At 49.9% G+C, this 17,281-nt stretch overlaps 1 protein-coding gene across 1 annotated transcript in view; it reads right to left on the bottom strand.

The window, feature by feature from the left end:
- Window positions 1-1,769: 1,769 nt before the first annotated feature.
- The window catches only part of TSPAN5 (tetraspanin 5), a 230,353-nt gene continuing 214,841 nt past the window's right edge, over window positions 1,770-17,281 (bottom strand). Inside the window, exons 4-8 of the mRNA XM_075544001.1 lie at window positions 15,104-15,274; window positions 12,321-12,446; window positions 9,065-9,112; window positions 8,835-8,951; window positions 1,770-4,232 (exon numbers count right to left, since the gene is read on the bottom strand). Coding sequence (XP_075400116.1) covers window positions 4,167-4,232; window positions 8,835-8,951; window positions 9,065-9,112; window positions 12,321-12,446; window positions 15,104-15,274 — 528 coding nt within the window. The 3' untranslated portion in view covers window positions 1,770-4,166. The remainder of the gene's footprint in view (window positions 4,233-8,834; window positions 8,952-9,064; window positions 9,113-12,320; window positions 12,447-15,103; window positions 15,275-17,281) is intronic.

The raw sequence follows: 17,281 nt of genomic DNA, 5'->3' as shown, positions 1-17,281 counted from the left end.
GGGTACTTACAGCTCTTATGTTATCATCATCTTCAAAATATTTTTTCTACTTGAGCCCATTGATATCAGCTTATCCCCACCCCCGCCATCCCCCACGAACCCTTGATAACTTATAAATTAGTATTTTTTTTCATGTCTTATACCAACCAGTTTTTTTGTTTGTCTCCCTGGGAGGGGGTGATGTCAATCATTGTGATCAGTTCCCATTCCCCCACCCCACCTTTTTTTTACGCTCCTGATACTGCTATTCTCATTATTGGTCCTGAGGGCTTTATCTGTCCTGGAATCCCTGTGTTGCAAGCTCTTCTCTGTATCAATGTACATGCTCTGGTTTAGCTGAATTTGTAAGGTAGAATAGGGGTGGTGGTGGTGGGGGGCAGGAATCATTAACGAACTAAAGTTGTATGTTTCATCATTGCTATACTGCACCGACTGGCTCGTCTCTTCCTTGTGACCCTCTGTGAGGGGATGTCCAATTGTCTACAGATGAGCTTTGTACCTCCACTCCATACCCCCCATCATTCCCATTGATATGGTTTTTTTGTTCTGGATTTTGATGCCTAATACCTGATCTCATAGACACCTCGTGATCATACAGGCTGGTGTGCTCCTCCAAGTGGGCTTGGTTGCTTCTCAGTTAGATGGCTGGTTGTTTATCTTCAAGTCTTTAAAACCCCAGACACTGTATCTTTCGGTAGCTAGTCACCATCAGCTTTCTTCATCATATTTGCTTATGCACCCATTTTGTCTTCATCTATCATGTCAAAAGGCGAGCATCACAGAATGCCGGGTTATTAGAGGATGGTGTTTCTCAAATGAGTTTTGAACATTCCAACTTGAAGGGGCTTATAATAACATTATTTTATAAGAAAGTAGGAATATGGTCAGTTTCTAGTTCCATGGGTCTTAAATATGACTGTATTAAATTCTATTGGGGGAAGATCTCTGGACCTATGGATCTGTATTATAAATCAGTGGTTCTCAACCTGTGGGTTGAGACCACTTTGTGGGTCAAATAACCCTTTCACAGGGGTTGCCCAATTCATAACAGTAGCAAAATTATAGTTATGCAGTAGCAATGAAAATAATTTTATGGCTCGGGGGTCACCACAACATGAGGAACTGTAATAAAGGGTCGTGGTTAAAAGGTTTAGGAAGGTTAAAAACCACTGTCATAAATGGTCCCCATGTGATTGTGATTTGGTGGTGTGGGAGCCCTTGCATCCGTCACAGTGGTTACAAGTTTGGCTGCTAACTGCAAAGCCAGCAGTTTGAAACAACCAGCCCTTCTCAGGAGAATGTGCAGGGACAGTTCTACCCTCCCCTAGAGTTGCCATGAGCCGGAACTGCCTTGATGGTAGGACTATGTGGTGTGATCAGAAGGCAAAGAGCTCAAGAATTCCTACCTCCCAGTTCTGCACTGCTGCCTCCTCCCTCTTGAACCTAGCAGTACAGAATTGGATGTGCAAACATACGTTTTCACCCCTCCTCCTTCCTCTCAGAAAACTGCATGAGAGCAGGGGTTGTCAAGCGGGAATCGGGGGAAGGGCAGCCACCTGTGTTCTTTTCTCAGGTCCTTTAGGTCAATCAGCTGCATGCTAAGGCTTCCATGTGACTGGATTAGGGAATTCCAGAGTCAGGAGAGAGGTGAAGAAAGACGTAGTAACTGTGTAAGGTAGAACCAAGTTTATTAATGACAACCTTTATTACAACCACTCTCAAGTGTAAAAAATAAAGGGCGATTAATTAAAATGTAAAACTCACTTGGATTTGCTGTTTGGCCAATGGGTGGGGGCGGGGTTGGTCTGATTTTGAGTCCACTGGTCAGAGGGGAGGGAGTTTGCTGGAGAATGAGGTAACGCACACAAGACACGAGCGCCAATCGGGTCGCAGTGTCATTGCAAAATGACAACTGTGGTGGGTGGGGGCAGAGATGACAGATCATCTGTGAACCAGAAATGGAACGAATGTGTCTGACGACAAGGGGACAAACACGCACACATGCAGAGTCAGACACGCACCGGGTGGTGTTGATTCTTAAGCGTTCTTGTCCCTTCTCTGAACAGACGGGTGGGCTCAGCAGCCGCAGCCGCTCAATTCCCAAGTATGCTAGCTAGCTGCCCCATTCTGTGTTGGCCAAAGTGTCACGGCTGTCAAACATGCCTGTGGTTTCCCCAGCAGACCAAGGGGTATATCTGCTCCCCAGTGGGCAGGCTCCCAGGCACCCGGGGCATCAAAACCGGGACAAACCGCATCCCTCCCAGCTGGTATGGGGGCAGGGGCAGCAGCACCAGTGCCAAGTAGGTGGCCCCCACTTGTTGTCACAGAACTCCTGCCCCCATTTAATGCTCTCCCCTGCCAGGCATTTGTGCTTTGTTACCATTCGGTTAACTGGAGCCCTGGTGGCTCAGTGGTTTAGCAGGCAGCTGGGACCTGAAAGGTCAGCCATTTGAACCTGCTCCGTGCGAGAAAGATGTGGCAGTCTGCTTGGGTCAGCAGGACAGCCCCAGGAGCCCTCGGGGAACAGTTCCTCTTCTGTCCTAGAGGATCACTGTTTGTTGGAATTGGCTGGCTAACAATGGGACTTGATTTTATTTATGGTACTATTTTGATGTTTAGTGTGCAGTCATAAGAGAGTCGCTGAAGCTTGGACCACCCAGTTTTCTTTTCGGAATAAAAGCAAACGGAAAACAGAAAATGGAAAAGCAATGAGAAGCTTTTGGTCATGTCAACACTGTTTCGCAATTGGGTTTAATACCGCTCAGAAAGCAAGGGTGTGTGTGTGTGTGTGTGTGTGTGTGTGTGTGTGTGTGTGTGTGTGTGTGTGTGTGTGTGTGTGTGTCCACGCGCGCTCAGAAGGGACCACGAAAAAGACACTGTAACAAGAGTGTTGCACCTGTGGAAGCACCTGTGAAGACACTGACAGCCTCCTGACGCCAGGACCCCATGACAGCCGTGCTGACCAATGACAGAGCCCCATGACAACCGTGCTGACCAATGACAGGGCCCCATGACAGCCATGCTGACCAATGACAGAGCCCCATGACAGCCATGCTGACCAATGACAGGGCCCAATGGCTGAGACCGCACTGCGGCAGGAACAGGGGCTGGCTGACTCAGATTCACAGGTCATGCAGGGAAGAGCATACAAAAGAAAGATGAAAACTCCAGCTGAATTTTTGAGAAAAGGAAAAAAAAGACTTTAAAAGAAAGCAAACATGATCGTAGCTTTCACCTTTGTGAGAAAAAACCCCAACAAGAATGAATAATAAAGAAGCCCACTACAGCATCTTCGAAAGTTTCCAATCAGTTAGTCGACAACTGATTTGGAGGTGGTGGTGGTTAGCGGTGGGGAGCATTTCGCTAAGATCTCTTCTTCATTAACCTCCTAGTTTTCTCCTTGGATATCCCTGATCAGTAAAGCTCAGGCCGACCGAGGAAACGGTCTTTCTTGCCAAAATGCAGCACTGGGGAGTCTCCCAAGGCCCTGGCGGGTGCCACCGCAGCTCCCCCCTCTCCCCGAGGACCCTCCAGCCTAGACCATGCTGCCGTCACACGTCAGCCCACTGAGTGTGAGCACCACGAACCCGGAACCACGCGGTTTCCTTCAAGAGGCGATCCTTGTGACAGAAAAGTGCAGGGGAGGGGTACCCCAACATGCTGTCCTACCAGGGGAGGGACAGCATCTTAGAAAGATGCACTTCGAGGCCACAGAACAAAAGGCAGTCCTTCAGGTCAGTTTGAAGCACAAGACCAGCACAAGGGCAGCCCTCCAGTGACTGAAATGGAGAACCCAATGGCACTGTCCACAGATTCACCAGTATTCTCTTTCGATTTAAGTACATCTGGGCCCCTCATCTCATTTTTCATTTGTTTGGTTGCTTTTGGTAAGTGTCCAGCCAGCCATCAATCCACGGCCACACAGTAGAGATTCATGGCGTAAGAACTTTCATACTGGTTCTTAAAAAAATTCTGTCAAGTGAGCAGCATGTCACAGTTTTACTCCCCCTCCCTGCCACCAAGCACGTTCTTGGCGGCTCCCAAGTGGGGTTGAAGGGTGCCTTGGAGACTGGGGTCCGTGCAGCGTGGACATCAGTTCGGCACGGTGGGCAGGGTCAGGAAGGCGTGGATCTGTCCAGTGTCTGGCAGCAGCTGTTCCGGGGGCTCTACCAGCTCGCCCTGACAGCCTCGATATCACTAACCAAATTCTGGGCCAGGCAGATCCCAAAAATCTGAAAAACGAAGGAGAAGAGATTCGGACAATGAAACTCTAATGTCCTTAGGTTTTTCCTCGGCTTCCAAGCTCTCTTCTTCTGTTTTGTTTTCTAAACTGATATACCATTTACCGTAAAATGCACCCATTTAAAGTAAACAATTGAAGATGTGTAAGATAGTTACCAAAATGTACAATGTTCAACACTAATTCCAGAATCCAGAATATCATTAAAAAAAAAAAAACACAAACCAAACTCACTGCCATCTAGTGGATTCCAACTCAGACGTGGGTCTACACCATAAAGCATTTCAGTCTCAGAAACTCACAGAAGCGGTTCTGGGCTGCCCCCGAGGTGTCCATGAGCATGTCATCAGCGCACAGAGCTGCCCATCATCCCATGCCCACTTCCCTGAAGCCCGGCAACCATTAATCTACTTCTGTCGTTACAGACTTGCCTATTCAAAGACATTGCCCTTCAACGGAATCTGACAACCGTGATCTCGCACGTAGCATGTGTCGGTTTTGTTCTTTCTATGGCGGAATAAGGATTCCTCTCGACCGCAGGCTGTACCACATCTTGTACATCTTGTTTACCCTGTTTTCAATTGATGGCCAATTCAGGTTGCTTCCGCTTTGTAGCTGGTTTGAATAAGGGTGCTATGGACCTTCACCCGGGCATTTTTATGTGCACATATGTTTTCAGTACTTTGGGGGTATACCTCGGAGTAGAACTGCTAGGTCTTGTCACAACTTGAAGTCCAGCTTTTAGAGGCCTTACCAAACTGTTTTCCGCAGCAGCTGCACTGTTTTAGACTGCAACCAATGAAGTATGAGGGTTCCGATTTGTCCACATCCTTATCAACACAACAACTTGATTACAATCCCAGCTACCCTGGTGGGTATGAAGGGAGCAATAGTGGCACTGTGGGTTAGACACTCGGCTGCCAACCTCAAGGTCAGCAGCTCAAACCTCCCGGGATCTGCAAGAGGAAGACGAAGCTGCCTGCTTCTATAAAGGCCTAGAGCAGGGGCTCTCCACCTTCCCAACACCACGAGCCTTTCATACACTTCCTCATGTGGTGGAGACCCCCCCCAACCATCACATTATTTTCGTTGCTACTTCAGAACTGTCATTTTGCTACTGCTATGAATCGAATGTAAATACCTGATATGCAGGATGTATTCTCATTGTTTCATATTGAACATAATTAAAGCATAGTGATTAATCACAAAAATATGTAATTATATATCGTGAAACATTTGTTTCTAATTATAAATACCATATGTACTCATGCATAAACCAAGTTTTTCAGCACATTTTTATGCAGTTTTTTTGTGGTAAAATTAGGTGCATTGGCTGATAGTCGTGTCGGCTTATACTTGAGTATAGACTACAAATGAAATGTTTTCTCGGAGCATGGTGTAGCATGGGTAACAGTCTCCACACCAGATACCCACATGTGGGCATATCTGCACGTGGGCAGACCCCCCTGGAGACGGCTAGTGTCTCGGTTCCTAAGACCACTGGTCTTAGGTGACCCCCGGGAAAGGGCCGTTCGACCCCGAAGGGGTGGTGACCCCAGGTTGAGAACTGCTGGTTATTGTCTTAGAGACGACATAGGGCCACCGGGAGTTGGGACCCACTTGATGATAGTGAGCTCTACTTTTTGAGGTTCAGGCAACATCATGTGCTATCTTATTTTGGGTTGGAAGTGAGTGTCCCTATGACTGACAACGCCGAGCATCTTTTCATGTTCTTTCTAGCTAAATGTTTATCTGCTTTGGTGAAACACCTATTCAAATCCTTCGGCCATTTAAAAAATTGGGTTGTCCTTTTACTATTGAGTTATGAAAATTTTGCCTCCATGCTGGATGCCAGAGCCTTAACATGTAAGTAATTAGCAACTATCCTCTCCCAGTCTTTGTGTTGTCCTTTTACTTTATTGATGGCGAGGCCTTGAACATGGTCATCCTGATGAAGTCCGACGACCGAGCTTTCTATTGGTGGTTTGTGGTTTGGGTGTGGTAGCTCAGAAACCACTGTCTAAATCAAGTCATGAAGGTCGACATTTCTGTGTTCCCCTAAGAATATTTAGAGCTTTAGCCCTTGCATTAAGGTCTTTGATCATTTTGAATTAATTTTTTAAGTGTGGCAAAATATACATTAAAAAAATCACTCCTGCTGATAACTAATAATATGCTCTAAGAATTTGCCTAACCCACACAGTTCCCAGAAGCGGTATCCTAACATGATTTGTTGTATCTGACTTATTTCACGTATGTCTTCAGCCTTGTATGTGGGGACAGACACAGGGCTTGACTTCTCTATACGGCTCTGTAGCATCCCTCTGCATGCATGTACCGCCTTTTGTGGATCCATTCATCTCTCGCTACCGCCTGGCTATTGCGACTAACGAACACTCAGGTGTCTTGGAGTCCCTGCTTCCAGGCCTTAGGCGTCCTGCTCATGGTTGTTCTCTTTAACCCTGTGAAGACTCAGCCAAATTCTTTGCCGCAGCAACGGCCCCATTTTACATTCTCATCGGAAATGGATTAAGGCCCTAATTCTCTTCCAACACTTAACTGTTTGTGTGTTGGGTGGCGGGGGGTAGGGTGGAATTCACAAGAACTGCCGTTTTAAAGAACGTGAGTTGGTTAATTTTTGTATATGGTATGAAGTTGGGATCTAAATCCATTTTTCTACATAGGGTTACCCAGTTGCTGCCCAGCACCATTTGTTGAAAATACGATTCTTTCCCCAGGGAAACCAGCAGGGCACTCTTGTCAAACACACTCCTACTCTGGCTGTATGGGCTACTTCAACTCCATTCCATTGCTCGGTATGTCTAACCCTAGGCCAGCACCAAACTGTCTTTAACTGTGATTACTGTACATTAGGTGGGGTGGGGGAGGGTGGAAGTCTTACATTTTGAATCAACTTTGTATTCAGCAGTTTAAAGTACCAGTCATCACCCCCAGAAGTTTGCCTTTCACCTGCTCCTTGGGAATTCTTCTCCTTCTGGTGTAGCGGTTCTCAACTTGTGGGTCTCGCCCCCTTTGGGGGTCGAATGACCCTTTCACAGGGGTCGCCGATTCATAACAGTAGCAAAGTGACAGCTATGGAGCAGCAACAAAAATAATTTTAGGATGGCGGGTCGCCACCACATGAGGAACTGTATGAAAGGGGGGGGGGGCGGCATTAGGAAGGTTGAGAACCACTGCACTAGTGGGTTACTATCACCCATTACAGCAAAGTGAACACCCATCTCCTGTCTGGTCCATTACCTTCTCTTTCCTCCCGAAGCAGCCAACTATCTCAATACCATACCTTTGAGTAGTCAGGAAGCATGGCTGCTCCAAATTTGCTCTTTCCCAATTTTGCTTTAGGTACTTGGGTTCCTTGCATTTCCATAGGAATTTTGGGATCACCTTTCCCAGTTTTGTGAAAAAGTTAAGCAAAGGCCATCGACATGCAGTTGTTTCTGATTCACCATGACCTCGCTGGACAGAGTCGAACTGCCCTAGCCCAGAGGGTTTCCAAAGCTGTAACCCAGGCCTTACAGAAGCAGACGGCCACGCCACCTCTTTCTCCCCTGCAGGGGGCGCTGTCTCCATGAGCAGCTGAGCACTGACTGTGCCACCAGGGGTGCGGTTTCACCCCTGTTCCCACCAAAGGAAAAAAAAGGCGATTCCATTTTGATAGCGATTGCATTGAACCTGTAGGTCCTTCTGAAGAATATTGCCATCTGAACAATATAGTCTCCCAATCCATGGACAACAGGACGTCTTCCCAGTTCCTGAAGTCGGCTTTCATTTCTTCCCACTACTCCGCTCCGTGTTTGACCCTCAAGGGAAGTAGCGCGCTTGGAGAGCATGAAACGTCTAGGGTGGCCCAGGAGGGAACGTGGGTGCTCTCTCTCCTCAAGAGCACTTGGACAAGGTGGCCCAGAGAGCGACAAGGACAGAGCACCGCTCTTAAAATCCTGGAACACACCTTCACCTCGCAGTCTGACCATGTGTATCTGGCCCAACTGTCACAACACAGTCTTCTGCAGCTCCTGGCAACGCTGAATGTCAACAGGCAACCACTGACCCACTCAATCGCCCATCTTCCCAGGGGATAAAGAGGTTCCACGAGAATTTCAGTACAGTAGTGTCTATAGTCACCGCGGCAGCAAAATGGGTGTTCGTTCGGTCAGCGTCCCCAGCCCTCAGGGAGGTTGTTAAATGTGGCATTCAGGTGCATTACCAAGGCCTCTGTCCCCATGAGGGCTCTCTCAGGGGTCATCACCTCCCTCCCCTTTAGGTCTCGGGGTAGCAGGAGTGGCTTGCTTTTGAGAGCTGTCCCAAAGGGCGGCAGTTCACACCCACTACAGGGCGCTGTCCATGCGGTGAAGAAACCCGCGGGGCAGCCCTGTGCTCATCGCCTATGGAGCCGTCATCTGTTGAAACAGACGGATGTGCACAGCAGTGGTTTTTGTTGGTAAAGCCGGTAACATGTAGGTGAGAACAGCAGCAGCCAAACAAGCCCGCGCGGCCAGCACTTGCACCGCGCAACCTGAGGTGTCCCCATGCTGAAGGCAGCCCGACGGGCGCTGCTTGCCCCGCCCGGTCTTACCTGCAGCAAGGCAATGCCTATGAAAATACCGGCGACGATGGTCAAATTGTCTTGCAGCCACTTCTCAAACTGCGGCACGCAGCCTTTTGTGTAGATCACGATCTGCTGGTCAACTTCCTTTAGGAGGGAAGAGGAGAGGAGAGTGCGGGTCACAGATCTGCCCGGCACCTTCCCAGGTAAAGCGCTTCCAAACCCCGCTGGGCCACGTGACAGAACGAGACTGCACTTACTGGGTTTTGCCTGGCATCATAACCACACTGAGTGTTGATGACGTCCTCCTGGTGGAGAGAGAAAACAGCAGAGTGACGCTCACTCTTGCAAGGGGGCATCCCCCATGGGGAGCAGGAGGAGACCCCAGAAGGGTCAGCAATCAAACGTGTCTTGCTGGAGCACAAACAGGGCACAGGCTCATGGTAAGCACGTCCTATGGAGCCTTTCTTTTCTTTTTTTTTTTTACATCATTTTATTGGGGGCTCGTATAATTCTTATCACAATCCATCCATCCATCCATCCATCCATCCATCCATCCATCCATCCATCCATCCATCCATCCATTGTGTCAAGAACATATGCACATTTGTTGCCATCATCATTCTCAAAACATTTGCTTTCTACTTGAGCCCTTAATATCTGCTGCTCATTTCCCCCCTCCGTCCCCACTCCCCCCACCCTGTGAACCCCTCATCATTCATATATTATTTTGTCATATATTACACTGTCTGACGTCTCCCCCCGCCCTCTTCTCTGCTGTCCCTCCCCCAGGGAGGAGGCTGTGTGTAGATTCCCATCCGATGGGCCATTTCAAGGAATGATCATACAACTCATCTTAAGTAGATACGCATATTTAAATTCCACTTTACAAATGAGGAAAACGAGGCTCAGGGCATATCGGAAAGTGTGGCAATGGGATTCAAAGTCAATAACTGCAAGAAGCATCTGGGGCTAGGGAACTGGGGGCAGAGGGAAACCACGGTCAAAGGGCACCAGCGTGGTCTTCAGGAGCCTGCAGCGGCAGCACCCTGTGGACGTGCAGCGCCCTTCACTCCCGAATCTCCTTCCTCTCTCGGCACACATGCTGGTTTTCAATGCGCGTGCACTGCGCTGCGTTCAGAGGGCCTGGTCAGAAACGTGGGTTCCAGCGGCGTACGCGCTGGGCTGCTAACGGCAAGGTCGGCCGTTTGCTCCGTGGGAGAAAGGTGCACCTTTCTACCCCGTCAAGAGTCTCCATCCCGGACACCCACAGGGACACGTCTCTCTTGCCCCACAGGCTGCCCTGCGTGCAAAGGGACTTGATGGCAGCGCGTTTCGCTGTGTCTTGTGGTCCTGGGGCGGATGCATTACTTTGGGACGTTCAGCCCGCAGGTCACGTAAGGCCTGTGAAGTCTTCGGCACCAGCCATCACGTGCCTCACCACAGAGGAGCAGTCCAGCCCCGGCACTTTCGTTGGTGGGGGTGTTCCGTGCCGTTGAGTTGGCTCAGACTCTTAGCGACCTCACGTGCAACAAACAGAATGCCATCTCGTCCTCCCCCATCCACACAATTACGCTCACGCTTGGGCCCCGCGGTGACAGCCACTGTCAGTCCATCTTGTGGAGCATCTTCCTCTTTTTTCACTCTCCTTTACCAGCACGATGACCTTCTCCGGGGACCGGTCTCTCCTGACAACATGCGCCAAGTGCACGAGACGCAGATCGCCATCCCTGGCCCCGGGAAGCACTCTGGCTGTCCTTAAAGTGGTTTGTCCTTACAATCTTCTCTGCCACACCATAACTCAAATGCACCAGTGCTTCTTTGGTCTTCCTTATTCCATGTCCCACTTTCACATGCCTATCAGGCAACTGAAAACACTGTGGCTCGAGTCAGGCGCACCTGCGTCCTCAGAGGACAATCCTTGCTTTTCAACACTCTAAGAGGCCTTGTGCAGCAGACAGGCCCAATGCAAGGAAGGCATCCATGGACTTCTTGCCTGCGACTTCCTTGGGCTGTCCCGTCATAGGTGAGCTCGCTAATTGACCGGCAGTCCATGAAGAGTGCTACAAGTACCCAAATGGCCCGGAGCAGGAAAAGATTCCCTCCCCCTGCTCTGGGAGTGTAAGGAATGAGCCGTCTCTGGCCAGGGGGGGGGCTGCAGCTGATGGCGGGATAATGCCTTGTGGGGCTTCCAGAATGCTTCTGATTGGCTGCTAATGCAGGGCAGGAACCGGACACAAAGGAGGGCAACTCACTCAATGCCAACTGCCCAGGGGCACGGCTGCTTGGAGGAGGCACTGTGGACTCCCTATTGGGAAAAGCCTGCCTGCCTTCCATCCTCCTCAGACGGACCCAAGAAGAGCCGGCAGCTAGCTGGTCAGAAAGGTTGACTCTCCTCAAGATCTGGCCAGGCCTCAGCACCAGGCACCCTGCTTCTCAGTGATTCCACGTCTCTTCTTTCAGACCAGGAGAAACAGCCGCTGGCAGTGGAGGCCTACCAAGAAGGTCTGCTTTTCCTCCTCCAAGACAGACCAGGCCCCTTCCAAAGAGTTCCGCATCCTCTGTCTTGTAGGAAGCACACTGCAACTCAGCTCATCAGCATCCACGTGGCACTCGAGGGTGGGCTGGGGAAGGTACTTGGGGACAAAAGATCCGAGAGAGGCTACAAAGTTCCCAAAGGGCTGCAGGACAAGAGGGCTCAGGGCCAAGTTCAGGAGCAGCTTCTTGGCCTCTGTCATCCTACCACCCAATTCTGGTGTTCAACATCCAACAAGGCAGCTAGTGTTTATGCTAGTCCATGGACCAAGCACATGATTTATTGAAATACAATCAAAGTGGCAGTAAAAGGGAGTGGCTTAAGGGTAGGTTTACTCTTTTTCTCTGGAAAGGAAGAAAAGAGCCCAGGGACCCCTGTGGGCGAGGTGGGGCTGCCAAGCGCAAGGGGCCGTGGTCTTCCTGTGGCCTTCCTCCTTGGGCCCTAGCTTGTCTCAAACTCTTCTTGTACTCCTAATATTTTTCTCAGGACTACGCCAGCCAGCAAAGGGTTACCAACCCCAACCACTAGAGAAGGGAAAGATATAGGCGCCCTTCCTCATCGTGCAGAAGGGGTACCATAGCTAATAAAAGCAGGCTGCTGGGTTTGGAGCTCAGCTCCATCGCCTGCTAGCAGCAGGAGCCTGAGAAAGTGCCTTCAACCCTGTGTGCCTCGGTTTCTTCACCTGTCAAAGGAGGGTAATGGTGGTATCTCCCCGTAAGAAAGCTCTGAGCCAAAATGGGCCAACGTGCATCAAGGCTTAGAACAGGCACGGGCGCCCACGGCTACATGACTGTTAGCGACGATCTCACCTACAGGGAAGATTTGAGCGATCCCCGCTAGAGGAGCTGCAATTAGGCTGCAGCAGGTAAAGCGGGGTCTCAAGGAAACCTTTCAAGAGGTTTCAAGTCAACACCCCCTGCAGAAGCCCACTGGCGACGGGGTGCCCGGCGCAGGCCAACAGTTGGCTGGCATCGGCTTACCGCGGGGTCTTTAGTACAGCAGGAGAATGGCACGCCGCATCGCTCTCGACTTGCATTGGAATCTGTGCAATTGAAGTAAATATTTAGGTTCCAATCATCAGCTCCAAAAGCCCCACAGCACTGCCACTAGAGCAAACAGGAGAGAATTAGAACATCTCAACGTGGAGGCGACCGGGCACCTACGCTCACACCCGCCAGCACGACGCCCAGCTCCTGCCAGCTCCTACCGCCTCTTCCCTCTCCGAAGCTATTTTTACGCCAAAGGGAACGGAAAGGAGCCTTCGTGAAAGCTTCCAAAGCCACGAGAGCCAAAGGGCTGTACGGGTGTATGACTTCCACAGCCCACGAGAAGGGTGCAGACCCCACGCCCAGGGTGTCAGGGGCAGGAAGGGCAAGGAGGAGCTGCCTGGCTGGGCATGGCTGGAACAAGAGCTGTGGGTGTGGGCACACAGACAATTCTAGAAGGACAAGGGAGGTGTTACTGCTGTGCTGTGGTAGCCTCTGGGGGAGACCACCGGCCCCGTGGGATGGGATGCCTAGGGGCTTCGTTTCCATCTGCGTTTGACCAGGTGTTTCACGGAGGGTTTGCTGACACAATAAACTGCACAGTTGGATCAGTTCTGAGCTAGGTCCACGTTGTGACGTCAGTGTCACAAACAAGACGGCGGGCCTGCCTCTCAAAATACAGCCATTTCAACTCTCCCATGTTCAAACCAAACATGTCAGCACACAAGCATCCATCCTTCTGATGGGAAGACTAAGCTTCCCAATTAAAATATTAAAGAGAGTTCAATTCAACTGCTACCTCGGGGCCTCGCACGGCCCCTTCCTCACTGAACTACCCCGACTAATCTCCCCCGAGGTCTCTGAGTTAAACAAGCATCAGGCTTTGAGAACTTTCAAAGCTTTCTGGACCAACAACTTCTTCAAAACATTAAAGTTCAAGACAAGAAAATAAAATCACATGTAACAATAATATTTCCACATAAAGCAGGCTGCGTTTCAAGAGACGGAGTGGATGCATGGCTCCCCACACTGCCGACCCTCCCGAGGGCTGGGCCAGTGAGTCCCGAGGCCGACCGAGGGCGCTCCTTCAGCGTGGTCAAACAGTGTAGGCAGGAGTGAGGCTAGGTGCATGTTGGTGTGGGGAGGCGGTGGGGGCAGGGTTTGTGATCCTGCATCCATTATGATCTAAAAAACCCCCAGCAAGGGCTGCTGAGGAGATGCCACAGGGGTTAAGCTCACACCTGAGATACAACCGGCTCCACATCACTCATTACTGACGCTACAAACCCAACCACATGGCACAGCACCATCTGAGTGTCTAACGAGGGCGGAGGCCTCTCTCACGGCGAGTAGAAAGGAAACCCCAGCTCGTTCTGTAAAGTGTGCAACCAACCCAAGGGCCAGAGGTCTGCTGGGGCCCTGCTGGTCTACAGAAGCCAGCTTGCCTGCAGCCCGCTCAGCTACGGTCCTGTCACAGACACGGCTGTCTATGTCTGCCCAGGATATGCAAATAGCAACCTGCTCCCTTGCAGGGCAGTAGCACCTTAAGCCTCTTGTGAATCTATGGATATCTTATTAGAATAACACACTATCCCCGTAAGTTAAAGTCAACAATCAGGGACCGCTGAGTCCATTCCGACTCCCACTGAACCTACGGCTATCATACTAGAACTGAGAGTGGGCTTTCATTGGCTGATTCCTGCCCCCCCCCCCCCAAAGTGGATCACCAGGTCTTTCTGCAAAGGCAGAAAGGCGGCCTCGAACCTTTGGTCAGCCACTGAGCTCATGCACCATTTGCGGCCTGTGGGTTAGATTCCTTCCTCCAAACCCACTGCCACCAAGCTAGTTCCAACCCACACAGGGGGCCCAAGGCTGTCCAGCTTTACGGCAGCGATCGCCTCATCTTTCTCCCACAGAACGGCTGGTGGTTTTGAACCAGCAATCTTGCTCTTAACGGTGTTTATTCCACGGTGGTAGTAGCTACTGTTCCTGCCATTTTACTTGTGGGGAAACAGGGACTTGCCCAGGGTCACTCAGTTCGTACATTTGATACCACACTGCATGTCTTTGGCCCCTTGTTCATGCTGTTCTACACGGGCAGTGAAGCAGGGCACCTGCTCTTTTGCTGCTAGGCCCCGAGCAATGGCAAAGTGCCAGAGGCCATCACAGAGCAGAGACGGCCAGATTCTGTCCACACTGGAACAACTCCCCAGGGGTCAGAATTGACTCAGCGGCAACTGCGTTGGCTCTGTTTTTCAAGTGCTTATGACACGTTTCTGAATTTATGGCATGAGTGATGGTAATGTCTGGGTAGGAGTAATTTAGGAGTTCTCTGGAGAAATACTTGGTGGATAACTGTACTGCTCTGAGCTGTGACGTACGAAGGGTTACCCAAGTGGCGGTGGTGGGGTCCATGGAAAAGCATGTGTGCTTAATTAACACATCAAAGTTCCCACATAGAGCAAAGCAGTGTTCTTCCAATGTCGACAGGGCAGGGCAAAGGCATGATCCCCTTTGGGCTCAAGAATTTTCCTTTTTGTTCCTCTAACTTCATCCAAATGGAAATCTGGAAACTGGGGCATTCCTGTTTATGGTACACAGTCACACAGCCCATGAGAAACCAACACACAGGTGAGCACACACACCTCTGGGAACCGCAGAGGTGGGTCCCAGCTGACCCATGCAGAAACCGGGACGTGTGTTTACTTGGGGGTGGGGTGGGGAAACATCCTTCTAAGAAGGTTCTCAACTTACAGATACACTGAATTGACACTTACATATTCCTGGGTGAAGTCTATGAGGTTTTGCAAGTCGATGTCGTCCCTGTATGCTCGGATGTTGTTGTTGATAAAAAAATAGAGCTGGTCTTTGATCCAGTCTTTGAACACAAACGCCAGCACCCCAGCCGTGAGCTCCAGGAAGAAAATGATTCCCAGGAATACAGAGAACTAAGACAAAAGACAGACGCAGAGAACAGTTATGACGCTAACAAGACCGTAGATGCTACACGGCTCCTCTCTAAAAAGGCCTGTCATGATATTGGATTATTACACATTTCCAAAGCAGATCATCTTAAGTTTCCTGAGATTCATTAATAGGAAATTGCACTCCCAGAAAGTGTCTTTAAAAAAAATCATTTCATAATCACATTTTAGGGGCTCTGGTGTTCCATTTGGTAATTAACCAACAAAGCCCATAAGCAAACATGGATCACAGGAATTTCTCATTAGACCCACATTAAGGCCTAATGAATTCCTCGTGATTAATGTACTGCCAGATGCTCGAACAATGACCTGCCCCCCTGCCCCCCCAGGAAGCTTTTGTAATGTGGAAAGACGGATTATCCCAATATTTTAAGACCGCTTGTCATTTGCCCCGTGGCCTTGATTCTGTAGGCAATATACTACTTTTGTGGGCCCAGCCACCTCGCTCTCACTCCCCTTTGCACCTGCGGCACAAGGTGAATAGTGGACATGTTCACTTAGATGGGCGGGTCACAGAGGCTGTCAGAGGGCAGTGACTGTGACAGGAACATAATTTCTCCTCCTGGAAACAAAATGAAGCCACGGGGCTGGGGGCTTCCTTGGGAATGCCAGCAGTGTTACTCTTCATCTGGGAAGCACTAGGCCCAGGGAATACTTTAAATAAGACCCCACCACCACCAAATACTCATGACGGGGGCAAGCGAGTAGAACTCCCTGCCATCTCATCCGTGCTGATTCACAGCGATCCCCTGTGGGCTTCTGAGACTGTAACTGGTTATAACAGTAGGAAGCCCAGTCTTTCTCCCGAGAAGCTGTTGGTGGTTTCAAACTGCTGAACCTGTGGATCACAGCCCAGTGAGTAACCACCATCTTACAAGGAAGGGCTAAAAACCACAAAGCCACATGAGAACTGCCAGTATAGCTGAAGACACTTCCATTCCACCAGAAATTCTCAGAAGAGGCTCGCTTTAGTCATAACAACATCCCCATCCTTCTCCCCCCCTCTGACTGACCCCAGTCTCACCCCTTTTCAATTTGCTGAACTCGACCATGAGAAATGAGGCTACAAAGAGGGCAAAGTGCAGGTGACCTTTTCCAGTGTGACAAAGACAGAAAGGATGTCACTGGGCAGCACAGAGCTGTGAAGAGTGAGTGACCGAGGCAGCATGGGGCCAGAGTGGTCTGCTGTTTCCAAAGTCTGCAGGCAGACATCACACAGCCTACTATGAGCAAAAAGAATCGGCGGTGGAATGCAAAGGAAATCACGTGGTTACTTATTAAAATTAGGGAAGATGGAAAAAAAAAAACCAAACCCAAACAACCAAACATTCGTTCACTCAGCAAACATCAACAGAACAACCCACCCACTGTGAGTCAGGCCCTGGGCTGAATGGGCTTGGCAAGTGCCAGGATGAGTCCGGCGATTCCCCACCCTCAAAGAGCCCACAGTGGGCGCCATGTCTGTATGTCAGGGGGGAAAGTGGGAGGGAGGCATTTCATATCAGATGTCCGCATGAATGAGTGTTTACATCAAGCCAGGTTTAGGAAGGTAGTGGGGGGGGTGGAGGGGGGCACAAAACAAAACCAAAAAACTTCAGAAAACAAATAAAACCCAAATCCATTCCTGTCAAGTCAATTCTGACTCATGGTGACTCCATGTATTACAGAACTTTGGCACAGGATTGTCTTGATGCTAATCTTTACTGAAGTATATAAGCAGGCCTTTCTTTCGTGGTGCCTCTGGAGAGGTTCAAGTAACCAACCTTTAAGTGAGTGGCTGAAAGGGAGTAGTTAGTCTATGGTCGTTACCACACCATGGAAGTGATAATGCCATGCAGCCACGTGCACACAAAAACAACCACTCTAAGATTTTAATTAGAGCCGCAGAATCACGTCCATAAAGGTTAGCAGAGTTCATGTTTCTAGTTCCTTTGATCAAGGTTTGGTGTGATGTTCCAAAATGCATATCTC

Source organism: Tenrec ecaudatus, chromosome 3 (genome assembly GCF_050624435.1).
Source record: "Tenrec ecaudatus isolate mTenEca1 chromosome 3, mTenEca1.hap1, whole genome shotgun sequence".
NCBI lineage: Eukaryota > Metazoa > Chordata > Mammalia > Afrosoricida > Tenrecidae > Tenrec > Tenrec ecaudatus.
This window is presented reverse-complemented; position numbering and strand designations above follow the sequence as displayed.